The following is a 26960-nucleotide window of genomic DNA, read 5'->3' on the forward strand; positions in this document are numbered from 1 at the left end:
ACTGAATATGGGAATGATTTATCTTTTTTAAAATTTATTTTTTAAAGGAATAGTGTGATTCTTTAATCTATAGACCAAGTACATACAGCTTGATTGATTTGGGGTAAAATTTTAGAATGAATTGTTTTAAAGTGATGACTTATGAACCTTTAGATAGAAAACAGTGATCACTAGAAGAAAGAAACCTAGTTTATGAGGAACAGATAATGTCAAAATAGTGCCATTTCATGTATTACAGTGTTTTTATACCAGTAGTTCAGGAGAATGTCATAAATCTTTTGTGTGTATTTTAGCAAGGCTTTTGATAGTTAAAATAATAGAGAGTAATGAAGTTATTCTTATGCAATCCTAATATATTTCTTGAGAAATGGAGAGATGTGGACTGGATGTTATCATAATTAGATTCAGAACTATTTGGTAGGACAGAATGGTGGATTCAGTGCCTATGTGTAAAGCACTGTACTAAGGAAAACCTAGTCCCTCTCCTCAAGGAGTTTATAATCTCATGGAGGAGACAATATGCAAAATATATATCAAGTAAGCTATATACAGGACAAATAGAAAATAATTGACAGAGTGAAGACATCAGAATTATGAGGGGTTGGGGAAGGCTTCCTATAAATATGAGATTTTTAGTTGGCACTTAAAAGAAACCAGAGAGGAGGGAGAACATTTCAGGCATCGGGAAACAGCCAAAGAAAATGCTGAGAACTGAAAGAAAGAGTGACTTGTTCATGGAACGGCCAAGTGATCATGTCACTGTACCAAAAGGCAAATGTTTGTGTAAGAAGACTAGCAAAGTAGGAGGGTGCTAGGTTGTGAAGATCTTTGAATATCTAACAGAGCATTTTGTATTTCCTCCTGGAAGCAGTAGTGAGACATTGGATTTTAAAAAATTAATTAGTTTATTTTAATTCACATTGCTTTATGAATCATGTTGGCAGAGAAAAAATAGGACAAAAGAGAAAAATCATGGAAGAAAAAAACTTTAAAAAACCAATTGAACATAGCATCTGTTGATTTATATTCAATGTCCATAGGTTTTTTTTTTTTCCTGGATGCAGATGGCATTTATCTGACCAAAGTATATTGGGATATTTTTGGAGATCACTGAACCACTAAGAAGAACCAATTCTTTCATAGTTGACCATTGCACATTCTTGCTAATATTATGTACAATGTATTCCTAGTTTTCCTTTTTTCTCTCAGCATCAGTTTGTGTAAATCTTTCTGGGTCTTTCTAAAATTAGCTTATTGGTCATTTTTTGTAGAACAGTAATATAATATTATTTTCATATACCACAGCCTATTCATCTATTCCCCAATAGTTCCAGATTGCTTTCCAGAATGGCTGGATCATTTCAAAACTCCATCAATAATGCATTAGAGTCTCCGATTTCCCAGATCCAACACTTATCATTGTCTTTTCTGTCATCTTAGCCAATTTGAGAGATGTGAGGTGAGAACAAATTAAGACAATCTGCATTTCTTTGATCAATATTAATTTAGAGCATTTTTCATATGATTAAAAATTGTTCATATTCTTTGATCATTTATCAATTGGGGAATGATTTGAATTCTTATAAATTTAACAAAGTTTTAAAATATATTTTGGAAATGAGACCTTTATCAGAAACATTGGCTATGAAAATGTTTTCCAACAGAAAGATTTTCCCCAATTTTGTACTTCCTTTTAAATCTTGTTTCTATGGGTTTTTTTTTGAGTAAAGACTTTTTAATTTAATGTGTCCATTTTGCCGTTCTTAATATTCTCCAGTTCTTCTTTGGTTATAAATTCCTCTCTTCTTCAAATATCTGACAGGTAAATTATCCCTTGTTCTCCTAATTTGTTTATGGTATCATCCTTGATGACCAAATCATGTATCCATTTTGACCTTATTTTGGCATGGGGTGTGAGATGTAGGTCTATGCTGAGTTTCTGACATTATTTTCCAGTTTTCCCAGCAATTTTTCTCAAATAGTGAAATCTTATTCTGGAAGCTAGAGTTGGGAGGTTTATCAAATACTAGATTGGTATAGGCCTTTATTATTGTATCGTGTGTATCTAATCTATTCCACTATTACATCACTCTTATTTCTTAGCCAGTATCAAATGATTTTGATGACTGCTACTTATAGCACCATCCTTTGTGTATTTTTTCATTAATTTCCTTGATATTCTTGTTCTTTTGTTCTTCCAGATGAATTTTGTTATTATTTTTTCTAGTTGTATGCAATAATTTTTTGGCAGTTAGATTGATATAGTACTGAACAAGTAGATCAATTTAGGCAGAATTAACATTTTTATTATATTAGCCCGGCCTACCCATGAGCAATTGACATTTTTCCAATTATATATATTTGACTTTATTTGTGGGAGAAGTGTTTTGTAATTGTGTTCATATAGTCTTGACAGGTAGACACCCAAACATTTTATTTTGTCTATAGTTATTTTAAATGGAATTTCTTTTTCTTTTTTCTCTTTTACTGATGGATTTTGTCAGTAACATGTAGAAATGCTGATGATTTGTGTATATTTTATATCCTGCAACTTTGCTAAAGTTGTTCATTGTTTTCAATAGGTTTTTGAATGATTTTCTCAGATTCCCCAAGTATATCATATCATCTGCATATCATCTTTCCTCATTGATTATTCTAATTCCCTTTAATTTCTTTTTTTTTCTTACTGCTAAAGCCAACATTTTTTACTACAATGTTGAAGAATAATGGTGATAATGGGCATCTTTGTTTCACCCTTGATCTTATTGAGAATGTATCCAACTTTTCTCCATTACAAATAATGCTTGATTTTGGTTTTAAATGGTTTAGGATTTTATTGAGTAGGGGGATGACCTTTGCTTTAGAAAAATCATATTCGTGATTGAATGGAGGATGGATTGGAGAGGGGAGAGACTTGAGACAGGCAGACCCACTAGCGTCTTATTACTATAATCAATATGAGGTGAGGTACTAGAGTGACGGCAATATCAGAGGAGAGAAGGAGGTGAGAGATATTGCAAAAGTGAAATTGATAGGACTTGACAACAGATTGGATATAGGAGATAAGAGTTAGTGAGGAATCCAAAATATATCCTCTGTTTTAAGCCTGAGAGTCTAAGAGGATGATGTTGCCTTCTACATTATGAGGGGAAAGTAGGATGGAGGGGAAGAGGAGAGGGCTTAGAAACAAGAAGTTGAAAATAAGTGAAAGAGTAGATATGAGAAAGGAAGCAATCTGTTGGGGGAGATGGAATGGAATCACTTAAACAAGGAGAAGAGTTAATCTTGATAAGGAGTAATGCCATTTCATCATGTGAAACAGGGATGAAGAAGGCAGAATTATAACTGAGTGATAGGAGATGAGAAAGAGGAGAAAAGAGAGAGTTTACAGAAAATGTCCAAGGTTCTTAACTGAGAAGTAAGGGGAAGAGCCCATAAGAGATTTGAGGAGGATCAAAAGATTTGAAATAATTTCTGTAGAGTAGGATGGTGAGATGATAATGGAGGTACAATAGGATTGCCTAGTAGCAATAAAGGCCCAGTTGAGGTTGTGTAACACACATTTGGAGTGGACTCAGACAAAACAGCTGCACTATATATAAGTGGGCTAAGGATTCGAAAGAGGAAGACAAGAGAACTGAATTGGTTCACCAAGGAAACAAGATGAGGAGAAAAGGAAAGAGGCTGATTCAGGAGAAATGGCTTAAGAGACTTGAGGCGTCTTGTATTGAGGGTTTCTGTGCAAATAGGGTTATGTAAAGAAAGGCAAAGGGAAAGGTGAAACATCAATAGATCATGTATAGATAAAGAGACTTCAGAAGTCTTGAACATGGAGATGCTGCATTTGTGGGTGACAGGAAGATTAGGGTTATGACTATCTTGTGCCTCAGATGGAGGAGTAGCTCATGGGAAGGTAGTAAGTTGAAGAACTGAGTGATTAGAATATTAGAAGGAGAACCAATAGGTGTGTTCAAATCTCCTAGGGTAAGAATTTGGAAGAGAAAAATTGTGAACTCAAGCATCAAACTCATTGAGGAGGGAAAGAGAGTCTGTAGACAACAACTACTAGGATTCTGATTGGGTTAGCATGTACCTCAAAGGAAGAGAGATTACTGAGTGACAGAAGAAGGTGTAGAATCTGCAAGTGGCAATGGGAAGCATGGAATATCCCAACTCCCCTGCCTTGACCACTGAGCCAGAGAATGAGGGAAAATTCAGCTAGTTCTGGAGAGAGTAGCTAGGGAGGCTTTGTCGTCAGGGGACTTGACAACAGATTGGATTTAGGGGATAAGAGATGGTGAGGAATCCAAAATATATCTTCTGTTTATGTAACCAAGTTTATGTAAGAGGAGTGCGAGCGGAATAGATTGAAGATGAAGGGAAATGTGTTATGTGTGGAACAAATATAACAGAAAACATGGTGGAAGGGTTGGGTAAAATTAGAATGAAATTTAGGGTGGAAGGATTGAGGAATTGGGCAGTGGGGCTGTGGAATGGTGTTTGGATGATGATCTATGAGTTCAGTCACTGGTCTGTGAAAGATAGGACCAGGTGTGAAAATGTTCATCATCGAGTGGCAGGGTGGGGGAGAAACACAGCACTGTTTCCCCCTTAAAGGACAGGTGTAGCAGGAATCCTGAGGCCTGAAGTCTCAGGGAGACTTTGCACAGGTGATCCTCCACATCCCAGTTTGGAGATTAGGCTAGCAGAAGTAGGTGGCTGAGATCTTGTGCTAATTATTTTGAGATAGATGAAGCCACCTGGCCCAGCCTCACAGCATTTCCTCAGGGGACATGGTGTGCCCAGCATGGGGGGGAGGGGAGCTCAAGGTATGAATGCAGCCAAAGTCTGAGGTCTTCTTACCTGAGGAGTGACAGCATACTCAGCGCCTTTTCCTTAAAGTTCTTTTCTCCCTTCATAGAGGCATTGTGACTATCCCTTTAGCTTATATGTATCTCTGCTGGCCTCTGAAAATCAGTTCTTTTGTGGAATCCTAAAGCTGCTTCTCCTCCATATCTCTAGTTTGTTTTCATCTTATCTCTGGGCTCCCAATATTACTATTAGGGGAAAGTAATAATTTTGGGTTCCAGAAATCAACAGTGAAAGGACAAAATGGGGTAGTCACATCTGGTTATCTAGCATGGATTCCCTTCTCCTTTTCTTTTTCTTATTTTATTCTAAAAATCCAATTAATGAATTAATAATAATTATTATTATTTTGCAGAGGCAATTGGAATTAACTTGCCCAGGAATACACAACTAGGAAGTGTTAAGTGTCTGAGACCAAATTTGAATTTAGGCCCTCTTGACTTCAGGACTGATGCTCTATCTATTGCACCACCTACCTGCCCCTCTTCTTTAAAAAAAAAAAAAAAAAAAAAAAAAAACAGATTACAAACTCCATGGGAGTCAACAGTGACATAATGAGCTAAAATGATAATTGGAAGACTTCCACCACCAAACTAGTGTTTATTATTAATAAATCCTGCTGTAGTCTATCTTAGACCACATATGTCTTATTGCCTTTAGTTTTAAATGCCATATTTTAGAAAGAATGTTTGCAGACTGGAATGTGTCCAGTGAATGGTGACCCATAATTTATGAATTGACTCAACCATATGAGGGGTGCTAGAAAGAACTGGAGATATTTAACATGGAGAAGAGAAGAGTTAGAGATGAAAAGATTGTGTTTAAATATTTGAAGGGATCTCATATAGAAGATTAGATTTGGTTTGCTAGACCCTATGGTGCAGGGGTCCTCAAACTACCAACCGTAGGCCAGATACGACAGCTGAGGACGTTTATCCACCTCACTCAGGACTATGAAGTTTCTTTATTTAAAGGCCCACAAAACAAAGTTTTTGTTTTTACTATAGTCCGGCCCTCCAACAGTCTGAGGGACAGTGAACTGGCCCCCTATTTTAAAAATTTGAGGACCCCTGCTATAGTGGGTGGTGAGGAGGAGTTGCACAATTAGGAGGAATGTGTAGAAGGAGGCTAGAACTGTTCAAAGGTAGAATAAATTGTGTGTTCCCAGTAACTACAGGTTTTCAAGCAAAAATCTCTGATATTTTTGCATTAGGAACTTCTTTGATTTTTGAGTATGAATCATTAATACCTTCTGGTAAATTATTTCAATTTGTTGCTTTCCTTTTGGAACTTAGCAAACTAAAGTCAGAAGGGAGTGGGAGAGGAAAGTAAGAAAATTTGGATCATGAAGCACTGTGAGAACATAGACCTTACTTGCTCCAGTGGGAAGTAGGGTACTGTGAGGGCACTTTAATCCCTGGGCACTTTTTCATTGGCCACCTTGCCATACCTTAAAGTCCTTTAGAGCTCATTACCTTTAAGGACTTACCTTTTTCATTTCTGGAATTTTAACCTTTGTAGATCTGGGATCCTAAAGTCATAATTGAGAGTGTCTTACATATGGCTACTATCTCAGGCCAGGCATTCCAGTTCCCTTGGTACCTTGTGCCTGTCCCTCCACTTTTCTGTTACTTCCTATCCCTTTCCTGTTTGATATATAATCAAATTAGGAACAGAGTAGCAGTGGTAGTACTTTGTAGTTCAATCATATTATGAGACTCTCATGGGCTACCTGAGAACCCTACACACAAATTAGATCATTATTTTTTTAAATAAAATTTTATTTTCAAAACATATGCATGGATAATTTGACAACAATGACCCTTGCATAGCTTTGTGTTTCAGATTATCTCCTCTTTCCCCCCACCTCCTCCTCTAGATGGCAAGTAATCCAATATATGTTAAACATGTTAAAATATACATTAAATCCAATATGTATAAACATTAATGCAATTCTCTTGCTGCACTAGAGAAATCAGATCAAAAAAAGAAAGTGAGTAAGAAAATAAAATGCAAACAAACAACAAAAAAGTGAAAATGCTAAGTTGTGGTCCACACTCAGTTCCCACAGTTCTCTCTCTGGGTGTAGATGGCTCTCTTCATCACTGCATTGATTTGAATCATCTCATTGTTGAAGAGAGCCACATCCATCAGAATTGATTATCCTATAGTCTTGTTATTGAAGTATATAATGATCTCCTAGATCTGCTCATTTCACTCAGCATCAGTTAATGTAAGTCTCTTCAGACCTTTCTGAAATCATCCTGCTGGTCACTTCTTACAGAACAATAATATTCCATAATATTCATATATCACAATTTATTCAGCCATTCTCCAATTGATGGGCATCCACTTAGTTTCCAGTTTCTGGCCACTACAATGAGGGCTGCCACAAATATTTTTTTGCATATGTGGGCCCCTTTCCTTCCTTTAAGATCTCTTTGGGATATAAGCCCAGTAGTAACACTACTGGATCAAAGGGTATGCACAGTTTGATAACTTTTTGAGCATAGTTCCAAATTGCTCTCCAGAATGGTTGGATCCATTCACAGTTCCACCAACAATGTATCAGTGTCCCAGTTTTTCCACATCCCCGCCAACATTCCGCATTATCTTTTCCTGTTATCCTAGCTAATCTCAGAGGTTGTAGTACTACCTCAGAGTTGTCCTAATTTGCATTTCTCTGATCAATAGTGATTTAGAGCACCTTTTCATATGATTAGAAATAGTTTTAATTTCTTCATCTGAAAATTATCTGTTCATATCCTTTGACCATTTATCAATTGGAGAATGGCTTAGATTCTTATAAATTTGAGTCAATTCTCTACATATTTTAGAAATGAGGCTTTTAGATAATTATTTCTAAGGGATTCATTCTTAAGTTCATATTTGTGCCCCTGGGACAGCACAACTTTTTTTATTGGATTGAATATGGAAATCTCTTTGGTGAAAGTGGGGAAGTTAGTCATTATAGCTTCATAAAACTTAGAGTTGCATTCTCTGATTTTGAGAATTACAGCCATTCACACCTAGAAGAGGCCTTATAGATCATCCAGTTTAAGGAATGTATGTCACATAATGATGCTACAACTTTCTCAAGATCACATGGACAGTAGTTTTTAGTGGAGCCAACCAGTGCAGGTGGTCAGGGATGAATAATATACTATAGGACCTGAGATCATAGATTTTTCTATAACATCAACACCTCGAGAATAAGGTAATTACCATTCCATGACAGCAGAAAAATCAAGAGACATGAAGACAGAGAAAACACCATTTGACTTGACAATGATGACCATCAAGAGACCAGAGAAGTAGTTATTAGGATATAAATTATAATATAAGACCTGACTATGAGCAGTAGTTCAGGAAGAGATATGTCAAATCTGGCAAAAAAAAAAAAAAGAACAGGGAGATGGAATAGTAAAGGTGTTGAAGAGTCAAGTAAAGGTTGTAATTTAGGATAGTAGATACTTAAACATGTTTGTAGGTAGATGAGGAACATGAAAATGCAAGAAAGAGGGAATGATGGATGTAGCACATTCATGGAGGAAATAGCAAGAAATGTGGATCAAATGTTAGAAAAATTCGACCTGGAAATGATGGACACATTCCTCTGAGACAGGAAAGAAATACAGATGAATATACAGAGAGATTCTGAAGGAGAGATCAGGGAAGTTAAGAGAATTTAGTCTCAAATCTATAGAAATATGCAGGGGGCAAGGGTGTTTTGGGATGATTAGATTTGGGCAAATACTATCAGGGACACAATAGGGAGGGAGTAAACATGAGATGAATAAATGAAATGCTGAGTAACACCTGAGATTAAAAATAAAACATGAATTTAATGTGGAATACATGACCAACAACTATATGCTTTTCTTTAACGATGTTTAGCATCTCTAGAGCAGTAGGTGAGAAAGCTCTACATGGGACATAGTTAGGAATTTATTTAATTACTTGTTTGTTTATTGTCCAAGATTCTTTGATTTCATGGATGTAGGATAGGAATTCCTTCTTCAACTTCAGATCAGTGTTCCTGACAACTTTCTAAGATGATAATAAGTAAATTAAGAAACAGTTACTGTTTTCCTCACTAGAAAATCTATTTTTCTTAAGGCCAAATATCTTGCAGTTCACTTTTGCATGAAATTATATTTAGTCTTTTCATCAAAACATGTGGTTCAAAAACAGAAAAATATAATTGATTTGGGCTTTTTTTTTGTATGCACCACTTTCTTACAATATTTCTCCAATTCTGTACTTGTGTAATTAGCTTTTTAAAAAATCTGTCAGACTTTACATTTGTTCTTATGAAAATTTAACTTACAACTACAACTTATCTGTGGAGATGTTTGGGAATTTCAGTTCCATCAGAACATTAGCTATCCTTCTGAATTTTATTTTAAACACAAATTCAGTAAATGTGCTATTTCTTCATTCAACTAATGATAAAAATATTGAACTAGGTCAATGTCAGCACTCTGGGACATTCCTCTTGCTTTCAACTTAACATTGACCTATGTACCCTTTATTCTTATAGAGTTCATATTTCTATATCACACCTTCTAGGAAATGGTAAAACATTTTATCAATGTCTTGCTGAAAAAAGATTGACATGTCTTTTGGCACATCCCTCTTGGAAAAAAAATAGAAAGGGAAGTTACTCTGGCATGAGTTACTTTTTTTTTTTTATTCCATTTTTAGACACAAATTCCTTAAAAAAAATTCCTGCTTTTTAAAATTTATATATCATCTTCACTTAGAAATAAACTTTTTCTTCACTTTCAATGAGTGATTTCTTGTAGCAAAAAAGAAAAAAAAAACACTTAAGCACAACTAGCCACCATATTGCCTGAATGTGAAGTAGAGATTGGTCAATATAAATATCCAATGGTGGTTTCATTTTTTCCCTTCATTTCGTTGCTGCAAACAATGTGTCAACATTTCCCTCCTTGTTCTATTTATTTCACTTTCTGTTACATCATGTATCTTTCCATACTTCTCTGAATTCTTCATAGGTATCATTCATAGAGTAGCAACTAAGAAATCTCTACATGGGACATAGCTAAGAATTTATTTTATCTATCTATCTATCCATCCATCCATCTATCCAAGATTCTTTGATTTCATGGGTGTAAGGAACACCTGGATAGATTTTTTTAACAATAAAGTTATTATTAATTTTACATCAGAATTATACTAAGAGCACTGATCTTTTCCTAGAGTGAACTTTGGCACAAAAATGATAAATTTCCCTTGAGGTTGTTTGTTGAAAAAGTATTTGACAGCAATTATACTCCTCTAAGGACAAAATTCCTTTAAAAAATTCTGCTTTTTAAAATTTATATATCATCTTCAATTAGAAATAAAATCTTTTTTCTTCACTTTCAATGAGTGATTTCTTGTAGCAAAAAAGAAAAAAAAAACACTTAAGCACAACTAGCCACCATATTGCCTGAATTGAAGTAGAGATTGGTCAATATAAATATCCAATGGTGGATATTTTGTAGTAGGTGGAGGTTTTTTGATGGAAAAGGGATACATCATCTAGTAGAAGGTTGGGATACATCTCTTACTAGAGAAGATTGTGTGGGACAGGGTTCCCAGGGCCAAGTTTTATATATTTTTAATAGTAAGTACCTAATGAATATGAAAGACTGAATTCTGAAAGAATATTAAAGCAATATATTGAATTACTCAGGGGGTTCACAGTACATTTTCCACAATACATTGAAAGGGATTTGTGGAACCAAAATATTTGGGAACCACAGCATTTATACTGTCCTGCCTGAGATGTATATTGCTATACTATATTAAAATAATTAATTTAGTTTTGTGTGAATATAAGGGATTGTTGACAAGGGAAATCCTTTTAATAAGCTGTGATTAAGCTAATGTCTTTAGCACAGTGCCTGGTACACAATAAGGTCTTAATAAATGTTTTTTGACTGATTAACTGATTTACAAGATGAACCTCCATTTTAAGAGGAAAAAGCTGCATTCTTTTCTTGCCTTTTTCCTCCTCAGACAAAACAGAACACAGAGAACATAATTGTGTTGGGTAGTGGTGATGGGAGCTTATACATATACCTCCTCTCCCCAGGAGCTGGTAAATGGATGTGTTGGGCAGAAGTTCATGGAGTTAATTGTGCTCATTCATAATTTCTGGAGCATAATTTAGAGACTGGAGATTTGAAAGTTCCTAAGCCAAAACATGGCACCAGAGAAAAGCAATGATAGAGTTCTTGCATTATATGGCAGAAGCAGATACTTTGCCCAAGAGAGGAGGTCATGGCAGTGCTCTCAGATGCCAGCCTCTAGTATAGAGGAGGTCTTGTAATTCCTTAGGCAGCATGCTACTGTAATCTAGCCTTATAGTCAGGGAATTGAGATTTCCTGGACATTGCCAATCTTAGGAATTGCTTTGATTATCTATGAAAATGAACTGTGAGTAGCCTAAATTCAAGAATTTGGAATTCCGGCTTTTTAGAAAGAAGGAAGGGGATTTCTTGAACATTTTGCTTCTTGGAGAAGGGAGAAGATTGCCACTGTTTCTCCTTTGGCTTGGAGAAGTACTTGAAGGAGACCTAGGATTTGGGAGTAAAATGGACCTAGACTTTGCCACTTTATTGATATTACAGTTAGTAATTTGTACAAAAGAAAGTGTTGCTTGTTAGAAGCCGCTTTCCGAGAGGAGCTTATGGGCTATTTAAATGTTTTATATGTTTTCTTTATTAGTTTATAGACTCTCATGAGTCCTTTGCATTTTCTTTATTATCTGTGCAGGGAAATAAAGGCTGTCTTTTGGCAGTTACTCATTTTGTAACCTTGAATGCTTGTAGTGGAGCTGGGGACTCATTTTATATATGGGTATGGAAGGCTAGACATGAGCCATACCTCAGCTGTATTTGGAAATTAACTGTAATAAGCTTCAAGGGAGGGCATAATAAGCCAAAGAGAGAAAATGATCCTCTTGGGTCAGGCCCCAGGATTTAATTTGCTGTATGTGAGTCAGAGTATTGGGAGAGTCCTATGCTACTACTCATAAAAAAAACTTTTATTTTTAAGACAAGGTTGTAAACAAAACATTTATCCTCAGAAAGTGGTTCTGGTATATATGACTTTAGGATTTAGAATCAACTTGTACTGCTTCTGGTTGAAAATAAATTTCATTCCAAATGAAAATAATCAGATATTCAAATGAAGATATGATTTAATAGTTGTATAATTCTGTGTTTTATGCCTTCTCATCTTTACTTTTTCTTCTTATTTTATATCGATTTTGACCTTTTGGAGTCAATAGTCTGTTTGACTATTTAAGGAGTCAATAGTCTGTTTCCACAAAGACAACTAATTCTGATATGACTCCTGTACCAGGAACCAGTCATTTTCTGTCAGTTTTATTTTTTGTCATGCTATTCTTACTATGTTCTTTTTATTTCAACTTTTTCCTTAAAGAAAAGGTTTGTGGTATATAGGAATTCTATTTCTGAGTAATCTACAAGTCTTGTTCTCAAACTTGAACCACATTTCTACCTTTATTTTTTACTGCCCTGTAATTTCCCTTCTGTATTTGCCCAGACTTTTCCCCTCTTGTTTTTTCCCCTTTTCCTGCTGCCCACTCTTCTTCACCCCTACCTATGAAATCACTGACTATCAATGTATATGTTGACTTGGTTTAGAACATTTTATCAGGATCATTGTATATCTTTTATCTTATTGGGAAGAGGTCAAAGGAGTACAGATTGGGAGTCAGAAGGAAATTCAGGGATATTTTATTTTTCCTACAAGCAATCTAAGGCCTTGAGTGTCTAAGTCATTTACTTTAGCTCACACAGCTAGGAAGTGGCAAAGTCAGACTTCAATTAAATGTTTTCTTATTCCAAATCCAGTACTGTCTCCCCTCTATCATTCTGTCTTTATTGTTTGCATTGGATATTGACTCTTAAACTGTGATTATTTTCAACATAATCCTTTTGGTTATCCTAATCATGGATTAAAGATCAAATGACCAAGTATCTCTAGAAGTAGTTTCTTTTTATCTTTAAGAATACTATGAAACCAACTGTGTTGCTTCCTTTGTTAGCATCTCTAGGGAGAAGCTGTGATCCATACTTTCCTTTACCTTACAACTTCCTCTGGTTCATTTTTTGTACAATATGTCAAGTCATTTGTTGGACAGGGAACTTATATTTAAAGTACTAGCTATTAGTTTTTATAAATAGTCTAAAAGCTATTGACTCTTAGCATCCTTTGTGATCATACCACAGTCATTTCAGAAGCAGAGGAAGACCTCTTAAGATAAGATTGAGACCATTACAATTAATTACATTTAAATTAATTTTTAAAAAAGCTTCATGGGTCGTTGTGACCATGGAAAGGCTCCATCTCTTTATGACCAGATTATAGTTAGACATTTAAAAAAAATACCAATTATAAACTTGGCATATTCAATTTACTTCTGTTGATAATTCTTAGATTAGAGTTTGATTAGAATTTATGGATAGAAGATCTTGCAATAAAAAGTGCATTTTTAGAATTGACTTCTTATATGTCATAAATTTGTAATGTATTAATATATTTAAAATCATGCTTTAAAATTTTGAATTTATCATAATTTTAATTTAGTGAACAAATTTGTTTTATAACACCTTCATCCTCTAGTGTAGGAGAAAAGGAAGTGGTAAATTTGGTGTTTTACTTTCTGCCATTCCCTTGACAATTGAAGAAAATAAGGATAATTAGGAGGCAGATGGACAAAGAGTAGTTTATTTTCAATTGCAAATCTGGAGAAAATAGCAGAGCAACATATTATTTTGTGTCCAAGTTATTTTTCTCATGTACCATTTGAAAAAGAATCATCCAAAAAATAATACAGAAAAGTATGATTTAGTCTCAAAGGAATGCACTTTTAAAAAATTTATCTTAATAGTGTCAGAGATTCTTTAGCAATATATCTGAAATGGATTTTCACTATTTCAACTGAATTCTTTATAATATGCTAGTATACTTTTTCATATTATAATTGATTGCATCTTGAAATTGCACTTTGCATCTTTAATGCATACATTTTCATGTGAGCAATTTGGAAATTATTTCCTTTGAACATTTGTTTGATTTATAAATATTAGAGTTCATACATCATTACCAAGTCTGTTGCCTAAAGGATTTTGAAAGCTTTGGATAAGAAGCAACCTATGATTGCTGTGGTTTTTGAGTCCAAGATAAAACAGAAGGATGCAAGAAAAACTTTACCTATCTTGCAAACTTTATTTCTATTATTTGTCTTCTGTTTTGGAAATATATTTTTTCTTTGCTTTCTGGAGAAAGTAAGGTCTTTAGTATTTCCTTAAATACACATTCAAAGTTCTCAGGATCAGTTTTTTTTCATTTTTTTAATTATAGCTTTTTATTTACAAGATATATGCATGGGTAATTTTTCAGCATTGACAACTGCAAAACCTTTTGTTCCAATTTTTTCCCTCTTTTTTTCCCCCACTCCTTCCCCCAGATGGCAGGTTGGCCAATACATGTTAAATATGTTAAAGTATAAGTTAAGTATAACATATGTATACATGTCCAAATAGTTATTTTGCTGTACAAAAAGAATCAGACTTTGAAATAGTGTACAATTAGCCTGTGAAGGAAATCAAAAATGCAGGCGGACAAAAATAGAGGGATTGGGAATTCTATGTAGTGGTTCATAGTCATCTCCCAGAGTTCTTTTGCTGGGTGTAGCTGGTTCAATTCATTAATGCTCTATTGGAATTGATTTGGTTCATCTCATTGTTGAAGATGGCCAGGTCCATCAGAATTGATCATCATATAGTATTATTGTTGAAGTATATAATGATCTCCTAGTCTGCTCGTTTCACTCAGCATCAGTTCACGTAAGTCTCTCCAGGCCTTTCTGAAATCATCCTGCTGGTCATTTCTTACAGAACAATAATATTCCATAATATTCATATACCACAATTTATTCAGCCATTCTCCAATTGATGGGCATCCACTCAGTTTCCAGTTTCTGTCAGCATCAGTTTTTGATGAGAGATATTTGTTTGAGATAACTAGGAACATGGCAGTTTGGTTTGGGAAATAAGAATACCACTAAAGTCCTTTCATTTGGGGATATTGGGGAAATCTACTAATGAGTAGATCTTGAATGACAGAATGATCCAAACATACAATTGGTTGCTGCTGTACTTCCTTGTCTCCACAATGCTAGTTATTTTTAGGTGTAAGATCTTTTTAATTTAAACAATTTCATTTAGTTCAATGACCAAAAAAACTGAAAAAATAAAACCATGTTATCTTAAGAAGATAATATGTCCACTAGATATCTTGAGAATTTTAGTATGGCAGGATTTTTTTTTTAATCTCGGATTTGCCATGTGGTCATTTAAGAAATCATTTAACCTTTCTGTGTTTTGGATTTATCATCTGTGATGCTCTGACTAATACAGTCTTCTTCAGAATGCATTTGAAGGTATTTTATGAGAGGAAAGCAAGATCATATTTGTAGTGTCTTGAAGAAAGCATATTATATATAAGCAAAATATGACATGCTATATATTGTAGTGAGTAGGAAAACTCTAGGCTCAAATATCATTCCTAATTGAAATAAAATCTAATCTCCAAAAGAAATGTAGTAAGCTTTGATTTCACATATTAGATGGAGAATGATTAATAACCATTGCATCGTTTCTTTTTATTGGATTTTAAAAAGTGTTGAGTGTTTTTATTATTCATTTTTTACTGGGATTCTGTTTGTAGTAAAATATGCAATTATTTCAGGGATCCAGCTGAAACAGAAAATATATATTTTGACACAATGATTTTCACAAAGAAAACTTAGAAGGATCTTAAGAAAAATAATTTATTGATTTCTTATGACTAGTATCTACAATAATGAGTAAGCAATCACATTATTTTGTGCAAAAACCTAAAAGACTTCAATTATTGGGCCCATTATGACTTTTTCCTATGAAGATGAGATTTTACACATTTTTAAATTTAAAAATTTTATCCTGGGAAGTTTGGTCAGTATTGAGAATTTGGAATTGTATACACTTATGTATAGAATTGTCTTTAAATAGCTAGGAAGCTTTAAATTGTGAATTTTGTTTCTTAACTATTAAGATGAATAAATAATTTATAGCTAAGTTCGTATAGTGAGGAATTACAGTATTTAGAAGGAGCACTAGATTTGATTTTATACCTAGGTTTTGTCTTATTAACTTATAACATAACTTATGAGTTATGTCATTTAACCTTTCAGCACCTCAGTTTTCTTACCTGTAAAATGAATATGTTGGATTAAATGGCCTCTAAATTCCCTTTTAGCTCTTGATTCTATGGGAAGAAAAAAAAGGAAATATTGGTGAATAAATATATGAATAGAAAAGCATTTGTTAAATGCCTTCTATGTGCTAGACACTGCATTAAGTGCCAGGAATATGAATGCAATCAAGCATTCCCTGTGATGAGGAAACTCTTGTTCCAATAGGGGAAGACAACACATATAGAGGCTTAGTGGCCTGTAAATTCAGAGGGAAAGATGGTTGGAGCTATTTCAAAGGACAAGTGATTGACCTTTCCAGGCATAGTAGTGCTGATTTGATTACTTTTTTCAGTTAGAGTTGATGAAGGGGATAGGAAGAATGTATGACATTGCATGGAGAGGTATATGCTGAGGACTGGATCTGGGCAAGATAAAGTGAATGATAACCAATCATAGCTCAAATGGCCTGGGGTGAGGGGGGAAATCTGAGTAGGTCTTGAATCTCATGGCTTGAAAGAAGTCAAACTCTTGTGATCAATAAGCTATTAGTTGCTTAATCTTGATTGCCTGAAAAAAAAAATAGCAGCAGAAAGATAAACAGACCAAAAGGAAAAAAAAAAAACAACAACAAACTACCAAATTGTGAAAAAGGCACTTGTTAAGGCTCATCTTTGCTTCCATTTCCAAGTCAGAACTTGTATTGAATTAAATGTCCTTTGATCTTTCATTACTGTTCAGCCATCCACTAGAGTATCCATTTTCTCATCCAAATCATAAAACACATTATTCTTTATAACTTATACATGTAACTCCCAGCCATTTTCCTTTGCTTTATCATAAATATCACTATGTCCCAACTATATCTTCTTTCTGATCAAGATTAGCAAAAAGAGTGAGGAATCCAAAGATATTCTTTCATACCAGCATATCCTACAACACAGCAATGTGCTATGATACCTAATACGGTTCCTTGTATGTTTTGTTGTTCAGCCATTTCATCAGGTCTGACTCTTCATGACCCCATTTGGGATTTTTTTGACAAAGATTCTGAAATGGTTTGACATTTCCTTCTCTAGCTCATTTTACAGATGAGGAACTGAGGAAAACAGTTAAATGACTTGCCTAGGGTCACATAGCTAGTAAGTATCTGAAGTCAAATTTGAACACAGGGAAATGAGTCTTCTTGATCTATCTAGCTGCCCATCTTGTCCATAGTAAACACATATCAAATGCTTGTTAAATTGAATTGTTTGGGAAACAGCAGAAACATGTAGTATAGGTAGGTCTCATGGGAGGATAATGAATAATGAAAAGAGGCCACTTAAAGTAAACCTTAAAATAGCATATTTTTATTATTTTTAGAATTTTAAAATTTAAGCCTTTTATTTTCACAACACATGCATAGATAATTTTCAATATTTGCCCCTGCAAAATTTTTTCTCTCTCCCTTCCCCCCATGCCCTTCCCTAAATGGCGGGCAATCTAGCATAACATTATAAAAAGCCTCTTTCTTAATCTTTTGATATTAAAATGTGAGTAACATCATCAATCAGCCAAACATTGTTAATAGAGGTAGTGAAAGGTGATGGGAAGAGATATTAATGTTAAACAGAAAGGAATTGTTGGCATAGAGACCAACTGTATAAGAAAGCAGTTAGTGAATTTTTCTCTGATACAATTTGCTTTTCTATGAAATCCTATAGGAAGACAGCATGATGTAATATGTAGAGAGATACTTGCTGTGTCAGAAAGATCCAGTTTAAGTACTGCCTCTGTCACTAGCTAGCTATGTCGCCTAGACAAGTCACTTAAACCCTCGAGTCCTCAGATAACTCTCAGGATTAAATTTTTCATTATTGTGTATAAGAAATGACAAGCAGGATAATTTCAGAAAAACATGGGAAGACTTACATGAACTGATGTAAAGTGAAGTACATTGTACAGTACAGCATTGTACACAGTAACAGTAATATAAAGGACAGTGAATGACAGTTCTTTTTAGCAATACAATGATTAAAGACAATATCAAAGAACTAATGATGTCACATACTATTTGCCTCCAGATGCTATCTGTTCCTTTCTTCCTTTCCTTTCCCTTTTCTTTCCCTTTCCTTTCTCTTTTTTCCTTCCTTCCTTCCTTCCTTCCTTCCTTCCTTCCTTCCTTCCTTCCTTCCTTCCTTCCTTCCTTCCTTCCTTTCTTTCTTTCTTTCTTTCTTTCTTTCTTTCTTTTTTTCTTTCTTTCTTTCTTTCTTTCTTTCTTTCTTTCTTTCTTTCTTTCTTCCTTCCTTCCTTCTTCCTTCCTTCCTTCCTTCTTCCTTCCTTCCTTCCTTCCTTCCTTCCTTCCTTCCTTCCTTTCTTCCTTTCTTTCTCTTCCTTCCCTCATTCCTTTTTTCTTCTTTCTTCTTTCTTTTTTTCTCCTCCTTATTTCCCTGCTTCCTTTTTTTTTCTTCCTTCCTTCCTTCCTTTCTTTCCTCTTTCCTTCCCTATCTCCTTCCTGCCCTCCTTTCTTTCTTTTTTTCTTTCTTTCCTTCTCTTCTTTTTTCTTTCTTTCTTTCCTTATTTCCTTCTTTCTCTTTCCTTTTCTTTTTTCCCTTCTTTCTTTCTTTCTTTCTTGCTTGCTTGCTTGCTTACTTTCCTTCCTTGTGGTGTTCTCTTCTTTAAAATATAATGGTTCTCTGTGGGAGCAGGTTTCTTGGGGAGGTTTTCTGGAGGCAGGCTTAGTTTCAGCTCTGAGTAATAATCACTCCAAATACACCCAGGTTTTAAAAGTTCAAATCCTTTATTATCTCCAGTTTCTGAATCTTCCTCCTGGGGCCGGGTTAGCTTTCTTAGAGGCCTATCTCTCCTTGGTTCCAAGAGCTCTTGCTGCTAATCTTTTGCCTCTGTCAGCTTTATCTTCTCTTCTTCCAAATGTCTCCAGCCAGCCCCAAGGTGAAAATTGGAATGAATCTGTCTTACCTCAGAGAGAAGGCTTCTGGCTCTCACTCCCAGAGTGCTCTGTGTCTGTCCCAGAGTGCTCCTCTCTGACTCCTGGCAATGTTCTGAACTGACTAACTTGAAGCTAAGAGCTTCTTTATATATAATTTCCCAAAGGTTGACTCCTCTTCTGAGGGAGGGATTAAGGGAAGTGTGAATTCACAAAGTTACAAAGTTCACTTTGTGAATCTCCCATACTTGTGAACTCCAATGAGTACTTAAATACATTAGTGAGTTAGAGAATTTGCTAAGTACCATGCTAAATTAGGCAAATGACTTATCACTTTGTAAGGATTTGTGTGTGAACCAATAAGCATTGCATCAATTCCATTGAGTTGACACTAGGATTCTAACACTTCCTTCCTTCCTTCCTTCCTTCCTTCCTTCCTTCCTTCCTTCCTCCTTCCTTCCTTCCTTCCTTCCTTCCTTCCTCCTTCCTTCCTTCCTTCCTTCCTTCCTTCCTTCCTTCCTTCCTTCCTTCTTTCTTTCCTTCCTTCCTTCCTCTCTCCCTCCCTCCCTCCCTCTCTCCCATTCTTCCTTCCTTCTTTCCTTCCTTCCTTCCTTTCTTCCATTTATTCTCTCTCTCTCTCTTTCCTTCTCTCTTACTCTCTTTCTTTCTTTTTTTAGAACAGATGTAGATGAACTGCATTACTAGAAGGCATTTCCTTATCAGGAATTCCAAAGAAATTGCAGGTCTGGACAAAAATAAAATCTGCTCTTTGTAACTGTTAATTGTGAGGACATAGATAATGAAAATCCTCTGTGTTGGTATTATTTACATTTTACAAATGAGGAAGCTAAAATGCAGAAATTAAATGAAAATATCTAGCATCAGACAGCCAACAAGTGTAGAAACAAGGAGGCAATCCCAAGTCTTTTTATTTCATTACTTTTGGTAATGGGTGAGACCAAAGGACCCAAATCATTATGCATTATTTGCAATGTCTTTAAAAAGCTATCAGGGAACTAAGAAAAAAAAATTGGTGTTGCTTATTAGACTGTGCCTGCCTGTACATTAAAGGTTGCTGATTCTGTATTAGAGGCTAATAAATTTATGAGTCAAAGATTCTCATCTGCTGAATTTTGCATAGAAGCGATATACACATAACACATAGAGATAAGATATAAGGCTATAAATGTGTATATTTTATATATATAACATGTGTTATGTATGTACATATGTATATGTGTTATATATGGCTACTTTATTTCAGCTCTTCTCTGGCATGCCCTAAGTATGTAGCTCACACCCTGATATTGTTTTTACTTACTCTTAGATGTCTCAGTTTTATTGTTTATAGTTAGCCAAATATCAAAAACCTTTGGCCATTCACTGCTTAACAAATGATTTTTCATTGGTCATTATCAGTACCATGGTTTTCTTTTTGTTGGGATCATTGAGTGTGGGAATACTCACACACACTTATTGTGTAATGATATACACATGACACATGGTTCTTTGTTGCCTGGTTATCCTCAACCTTGAAATGGGAAGTTGATGAATTATCTGTGAAGATCAGTATAAGAAAACACATATAAGGGAGAGTTTTAGAGCTTACCAAATAATTTATTCATTACACTTCCATTATCTGAGTAGTGAATTTTCATTATTATTATGGTGAGAAAACAAATTCCAGAGGGTAAATAATTTGCCCTAGAACACACAAATAATGGGTGACTAACATGAAACTTAACTAATCTGGGATTTGTCTAAGTGATCATGACTTCTTAGACATGAATTCAGAGAGAAAGAGAGAGAGAGAGAGAGAGAGAGAGAGAGAGAGAGAGAGAGAAACAGAGAGAGAGAAACAGAGACAGAGACAGAGAGAAAGGGGCAGAGGGGGAGAGAGGTAGGGAAGAGGGAGGGAGAGAGACACACACAGAGACAGAGATAGAAACACAGAGACAAAGGCAGAGACAGAGACAGGTAGAGGGACAGAGGGGGGAGAGACAGAGACAAAGAGAGAGAGAGAGAGAAAGAGAATGAGAATGAGAATGAATGTAGGGGATGATCGTATTGAAAAGGGCTTTGAATATAGTGTGTGCTTTGCAATATTGTTATGTTGTGTTTTTTTTTTCTTTTTGACATCTTTTGATCCATTATTGTCGTTATCATTGAATGAAAAGAACAATTTGCCTTTGTCTTAAAGCTCTAGTATTTAGGTTTATACTATTCTGTATTTAGGAGACACTTCAGTCTTTTGGTTGCTGAATTTCAGGCTGAACTTGGAATTATTGTCTGATTATACTTTCTTTTGGCCTAATGTGACTTCCTGTTTTATAGAAAAATAACTTCTAAGAACTCTTAGAGGAATTTCTTGCATGTCTGGCAGCTCTTACAAAACCACATTTTAGTAAACCAAAGTGAATGCTTCAGTTCTGAAACTAAGTATATCTAAAAACTAAGGAAGAACCATAGTTCTGGATTAAATAAGCATTTATTTTTGAGGAACTGAGATCATGTAGATGTGGTGACACTTAGGAAATGTCTGCCCAAGGTGACCAAAGCAATCTGAAGCCACTATTTTCCTTGAATTTTGTCAATTAAACTAGTTTTCAAAGGGGTATTTTATGGTAGAGTTTACTCAGTAACACAGATTGTATTTCTGGTTTCCAAATTCTATTTCACAGCAAAAGTTTCAGTGTGGATCTATCTTTGGTATTATGACTTTCTTCACACCTGTTTCCTTCAGAGTTCAGCTACTTGTATATGAGGTTTCTCCTAATGTCTATAGTTGCTCATGTCTTCTCAGTACCTCTTTCATGGAACAGCCAGATGACACAGGGCAAGTAGGTGATGTAGTGGATAGAGCACTAGGCCTAGAGTCAGGAAGATTCTGGCCTCAGATACTTATTAGCTGAGTGATTCTGAGCAAGTCACTTAACTGTATTTACTTACATTTTCTGATCTGTAAAATGAACTGGAGAAGGAAATGTCAAGCTACTCCAGTATCTTTGCTAAGAAAACTCCAAATGGGTTCAGGAGAATTCAGACATAAATGAACAATAACACACACACACACACACATATATATATATATTATAATAACTTTTTATTGACAGAACCCATGCGAGGATAATTTTTTTACAACATTATCCCTTGCACTCGCTTCTGTTCCGATTTTTCCCCTCCCTTCCTCCACCTCCCTCCCCTAGATGGCAAGCAGTCCTATATATGTTAAATATGTCACAGTATATCTTAGATACAATATATGTGTGCAGAACAATAACATATTTTATATATACTTATATAAAATCTTCAACAAATAGGTGGTGCAATAATAAACTGTCACTTCTGGAGTCAGAAAGCTTGAAATTAAAACAACTCATCTTCTTGAGTTCAAATCTGAACTCAGATACTTACTAGCTATGGGACCCAACTCTGTTTGCCTCAGTTTCCCTATCTATAAAATGAGTTGAAGAAGAAAATGGCAAACCACTTCAGTGTCTTTGTTAGAAAAATCCCAAAGGGATTCATGAGGATTTGGACATAACTGAAAAATGACTGAACAACAATAACAACAAATACAGAATCCTCAATTGTAAAGTGAGAGATTTGGATTTGATAGTCTCAGAGCTCTAAATCTAGAATTCTGTGTTCATGTTGTCTCCCCCAAAGTGCAAGCCATTACTATTATTATAAGCTTAGTGGATGACTGGATTAAAGAGTAACTTTTGGGACATAGTTTCAAATTCTTTCCTGGAATAGCAAGACCAATTTACAACTCCATCAGCAATGCATTAATATACCCCTTTCTCTGTAGTCTCTACAGAAGTTGTTGTTTTCTTTTTAACCTCAATGTATTTCTAATTAATAGCTCAACTTACTAATAGTGTAAATATGTTTCTCTTGGTAGGTTAGTGGATGATAGATGTGTGGTGCATCCAGAAGCAGGTGATCTTGCCAACCCTCCTAAGAAATTTAGAGGTAAGTAACAGATAATTTGTGTTTATATAGACCAATCCAAAAGAGATTGTTTCATTGTGTTAAGATTTTAGAAGTTCCTCTTCCTTGTGCCTCAAAATCTATAAAATATCTAAAATGATCAAAATACTCCTGTTGTATACTGAAAGATTCTTGAAAATATGTATACATACATACATACATACATATATATAATATAAGGAAATTGATAACTAAAATAATTTTCCTTTTTTGCAAATTAAAAAAATATTTTAAATTTAAATACAAAATGAGAAAAGAAAAAAATGGCTATATACACAACAGTACATAAGAGAGAAATTGACATAAAACAATAAAATAATTTCCATTTTAAGAAAATATAATAAGTAATATACATTGTTTTCAAAGCTGCTCAGTTTTTCTTTGTTTCTTTATTGTTTTTTTTGCTATGCATATTTTACTTTTCCTCCTGTCTTCCTACCTCCCTTCCCCCACCAAAAAAGGCTAGTATCATTAAATGTGTATATATCTATACACACACATACATACATATGCATAGAGATCTATAAGCATATACATATACACTCATATACATATGTTACACCCTATATTATGCTTATTTCCACTTGTCACCAATTTCTCTGAATGTGGATAACATCTTCCTTTATAAGTCCAAGTCTTTCCATGTTTTTCTAAATCAAACAACTCATCATTTCCTACACCACTGCAATATTCCAACCCAATCACATCTTATCTGAGAAATTGCTTATGAAGTTTTCCTCCAATTTTCTCCATTCCTTTTATTCTTGGTTACATGGGTTTTATTTATACAGAAAAATTTCATTTAAAATAATAGAAATTAACCACTTTACACTTCAATGCTCTCTCCTTATAATATAGTTTAAGGTCTGATACTGTTGAATTTGTTTCCTTTACACTTTTCCCCCCTGGTTTCTTTGAAGTTCCTGACATTTTGTTAATATAAACTTTGTTTCTATTTTATGTTACATTTGTTAATTATGTTTATAATTATTTATATTTTTTCTAACTCAGTAACATAATTTTTAGTGATTTAATTGAGATGACACTGAATAAATAGATTAATTAGGTAAAACTATTATTTTAAAAATTGAATAAAAATTGTAAATTTTAAATTTAAAAGTAAATTAAATTAAAATGAGAGCATTTTCTAAAGGTTTTATTTTTAAAAAATATGGACTTTCCCTTGATCAATCATTTTGTGGGTGGGGGTGGATTTGTGATTTCACTGGTATAAGGAATGCATAGAGAATGGTCTCTTCTACTACAAATCAGAAATTGTTCTACATAACACCATATAGTTGGCCAGAGCGCTAAGAGCTCATGCTAGTTAGTGTGTCATTCATACTATCCATAGTGTGTGCACCAAAACCTTGGAAAGATTTTGTTTTGGTGTGAGAAAGGATATCATAATTGACAGAAGGCTGGTTTTTAAGGCAATAAGATATGGCTTCTAGTCTTGCCTCTGATATATGTAAGTTGTGATTCTGGGTGAGATGTTTAGCCTTTCTTAAATTCATTTTCATCTTTTGTGGAATGATCAATCTGATACTTTTAGAGTTGATGAACATATTTTGTAAACTTTAAAACACTTTGTAAATGTTGTCATTTATGAAAAAAAAACTCACTCTACATATTAATTGCCTCTGATATTTCTCCCTTCACTATATCTCCTCCATTATAAGTTCTTGTTTTTTTTCCTCTGAATTTTATCTCTATTCAAATTAACATCCATTTTTCTCTTGAGATTTCTTTTGACTGATTTTTTTTCTTCAGTCCTTCCATTTTTCCTCTCTTAATGGGAGAAAACTTCAGCTCTAGAAAAAATTTTGGGAAAATGTCTTTAGCTAATTAAAGAAAGGTTTACTTTGCCTAAATCACAGTAGAAGAGATTTTTGCTTTTTTTCCCTCAATCATTATAGAGAAAACACTGAATATCTACTTGTCCATCTATAAAGTCTTTGAGAGAATAATTTCCATATAATTTGAGGGCATTCTTGGTCAAACTTTGAGAAGGGATTATTCAGGCTTTTGGAAATTATATTTTCTAGCAGTTTACATCTCTATATCCATGGTTTTAAGTAGAATACAGACAAGTAGAGAGACTATAAGATCCCATTGTGCTATTCTTTGTTGACAGTTTTTTAAAAAAGCATTTGCTTTGGCAGAGCAAAAACCACTTTAAAAGTTCTCCTCTAAAAAAATATTCCATAGATATTTTGAAATTATACAAAATTATTTTCTAAAAATTTTTGGAAATTTGACTTATTTGATATATATATCAAATCAAAAATCAATATCAAATATATCAAATCAAAATCAAATTGTAGGCATGTGTATTTTTATGTGTATGTGTGTGTTTATTTTTAAATAATTCCTAAATTATTGCTGATAGATCACTGGGCCTGGAATTAGGAAAAATTGAGTTCAGATTTGGCCTCAAGACACTTACTAGCTGATCTTTGACAAATCACTCAACCTACCTCAGATATCTCAGCTATAAAATGAGGATATGATAGCACCTATTTCATAGGGTTGTTCTAATAGTCAAATGAGATAATATTTGTAAAAATTGTATAACCTTGTGCCTGGCAGATAGTAAATACCATGTAAATACTTATTCATTTCTCTTTCCATTCCCAAAGAATTTCAATGCTAGTTTTGTAGCCTTGTTTTCAAATTCTTTTAATTCCTTGTGATAAAATTTATCTGTGCTAGGTTTGAAATCATTTAGAATAACAAGGTTCTTTTTGATATCTCCACCTATCTTGGGATTCAGTTTCCTCTTAATTAATCACATTGATTCTTACACTTGCATTTTGAAATTTATTCTTCTTTGGAGCAACTAGATAGTGCAGTAGTTAGAGCACCACCCCTGAAGTCAGAAGGACTTGAGTTCAAATCTGACCTCAGACACTTGATACTTCCTAGCTGTGTGACCTTGAGCAAGTCACTTAATCCCAGTTGCCTCAGCCAAAAAAAAAAAAAAGAAAGAAAGAAAAAGAAATTTATTTCTCGTTGCAGAGAAGAGAAACAAAAGAGGATTTGTTTTTTCTCTGTCATCTATTAACATTCTCTATCCAGAGCATGTTCAGGTCTGTTAAAATGCATTTCTAACACCAAATAAATTTTGCAGTTAGAGCTGTTAGACCTGAAAATATGATAAGCTAAATACATAAAAGTCTATCAGAAGATAAAAAGTTCTTCCTGTATTTATTAAAGAAATGTTTTCAGATCATAACATTTTGGGGTTTGCTGCTACCCAAAGACAGCTTAGGAAATTGCACTGAATTTTCTTTTCAGCTTGAAATATATTCATCAGAATCCACTTAATTGTATTATATCTAGCTCATTTTTCTTGAGCTTTTACCACAAGGATAGTGTGAGATGTGCCAGATGCTGTGTGATTCTGGGCAAGCCCCTTAGCCCTGTTTGTTCAGTTTACTAATGTGTAGAATGATTTGGAGAAAGGAGTGGCGTATTGCTCCAGTGTCTTTGCTGAGAAAACCCCAAATGGAGTCAGGAAGAGTCAGACATGATTGAAAAATGACTATCTAATCTATTTGTCAGATTCTCTATCCTGATCTATCAAACAAGTAATGTTTCTCTCTCTCTCTCTTTCTCTCTCTCTCTCTCTCTCTCTCTCTCTCTCTCTCTCTCTCTCTCTCCCTTTCTTCCTTCCTTCCTTTCTTCCTTCCTTCTTTCCTCCCTCCCTCCCTCCCTCCATCTCTCTCTCTTTCTTTCTTCTAAATAAGGTACTCTTTGATTTTTATATCTGTTGGCTTCCTTTACTCCTTCTTAAGAAATCTGTTAGCAAAAGCTTTAGTATTCTATACAAAAATAATTTTGAATGCCCTAAGACCTAGCTTGCTTATTCAAGTTTATTTA

The 26960-nt window shown here is 34.4% G+C and overlaps 1 protein-coding gene across 1 annotated transcript in view; it reads left to right on the forward strand.

Moving 5' to 3' along the window:
* ITPR2 (inositol 1,4,5-trisphosphate receptor type 2) overlaps nt 1-26960 on the forward strand; it is a 521149-nt gene that overhangs the window by 68251 nt on the left and 425938 nt on the right. Inside the window, exon 2 of the mRNA XM_051963211.1 lies at nt 22987-23057. Within this exon, the coding sequence (XP_051819171.1) occupies nt 22987-23057 (71 nt within the window). The remainder of the gene's footprint in view (nt 1-22986; nt 23058-26960) is intronic.

Source organism: Antechinus flavipes, chromosome 5 (assembly GCF_016432865.1).
Source record: "Antechinus flavipes isolate AdamAnt ecotype Samford, QLD, Australia chromosome 5, AdamAnt_v2, whole genome shotgun sequence".
Classification (NCBI taxonomy): Eukaryota; Metazoa; Chordata; class Mammalia; order Dasyuromorphia; family Dasyuridae; genus Antechinus; species Antechinus flavipes.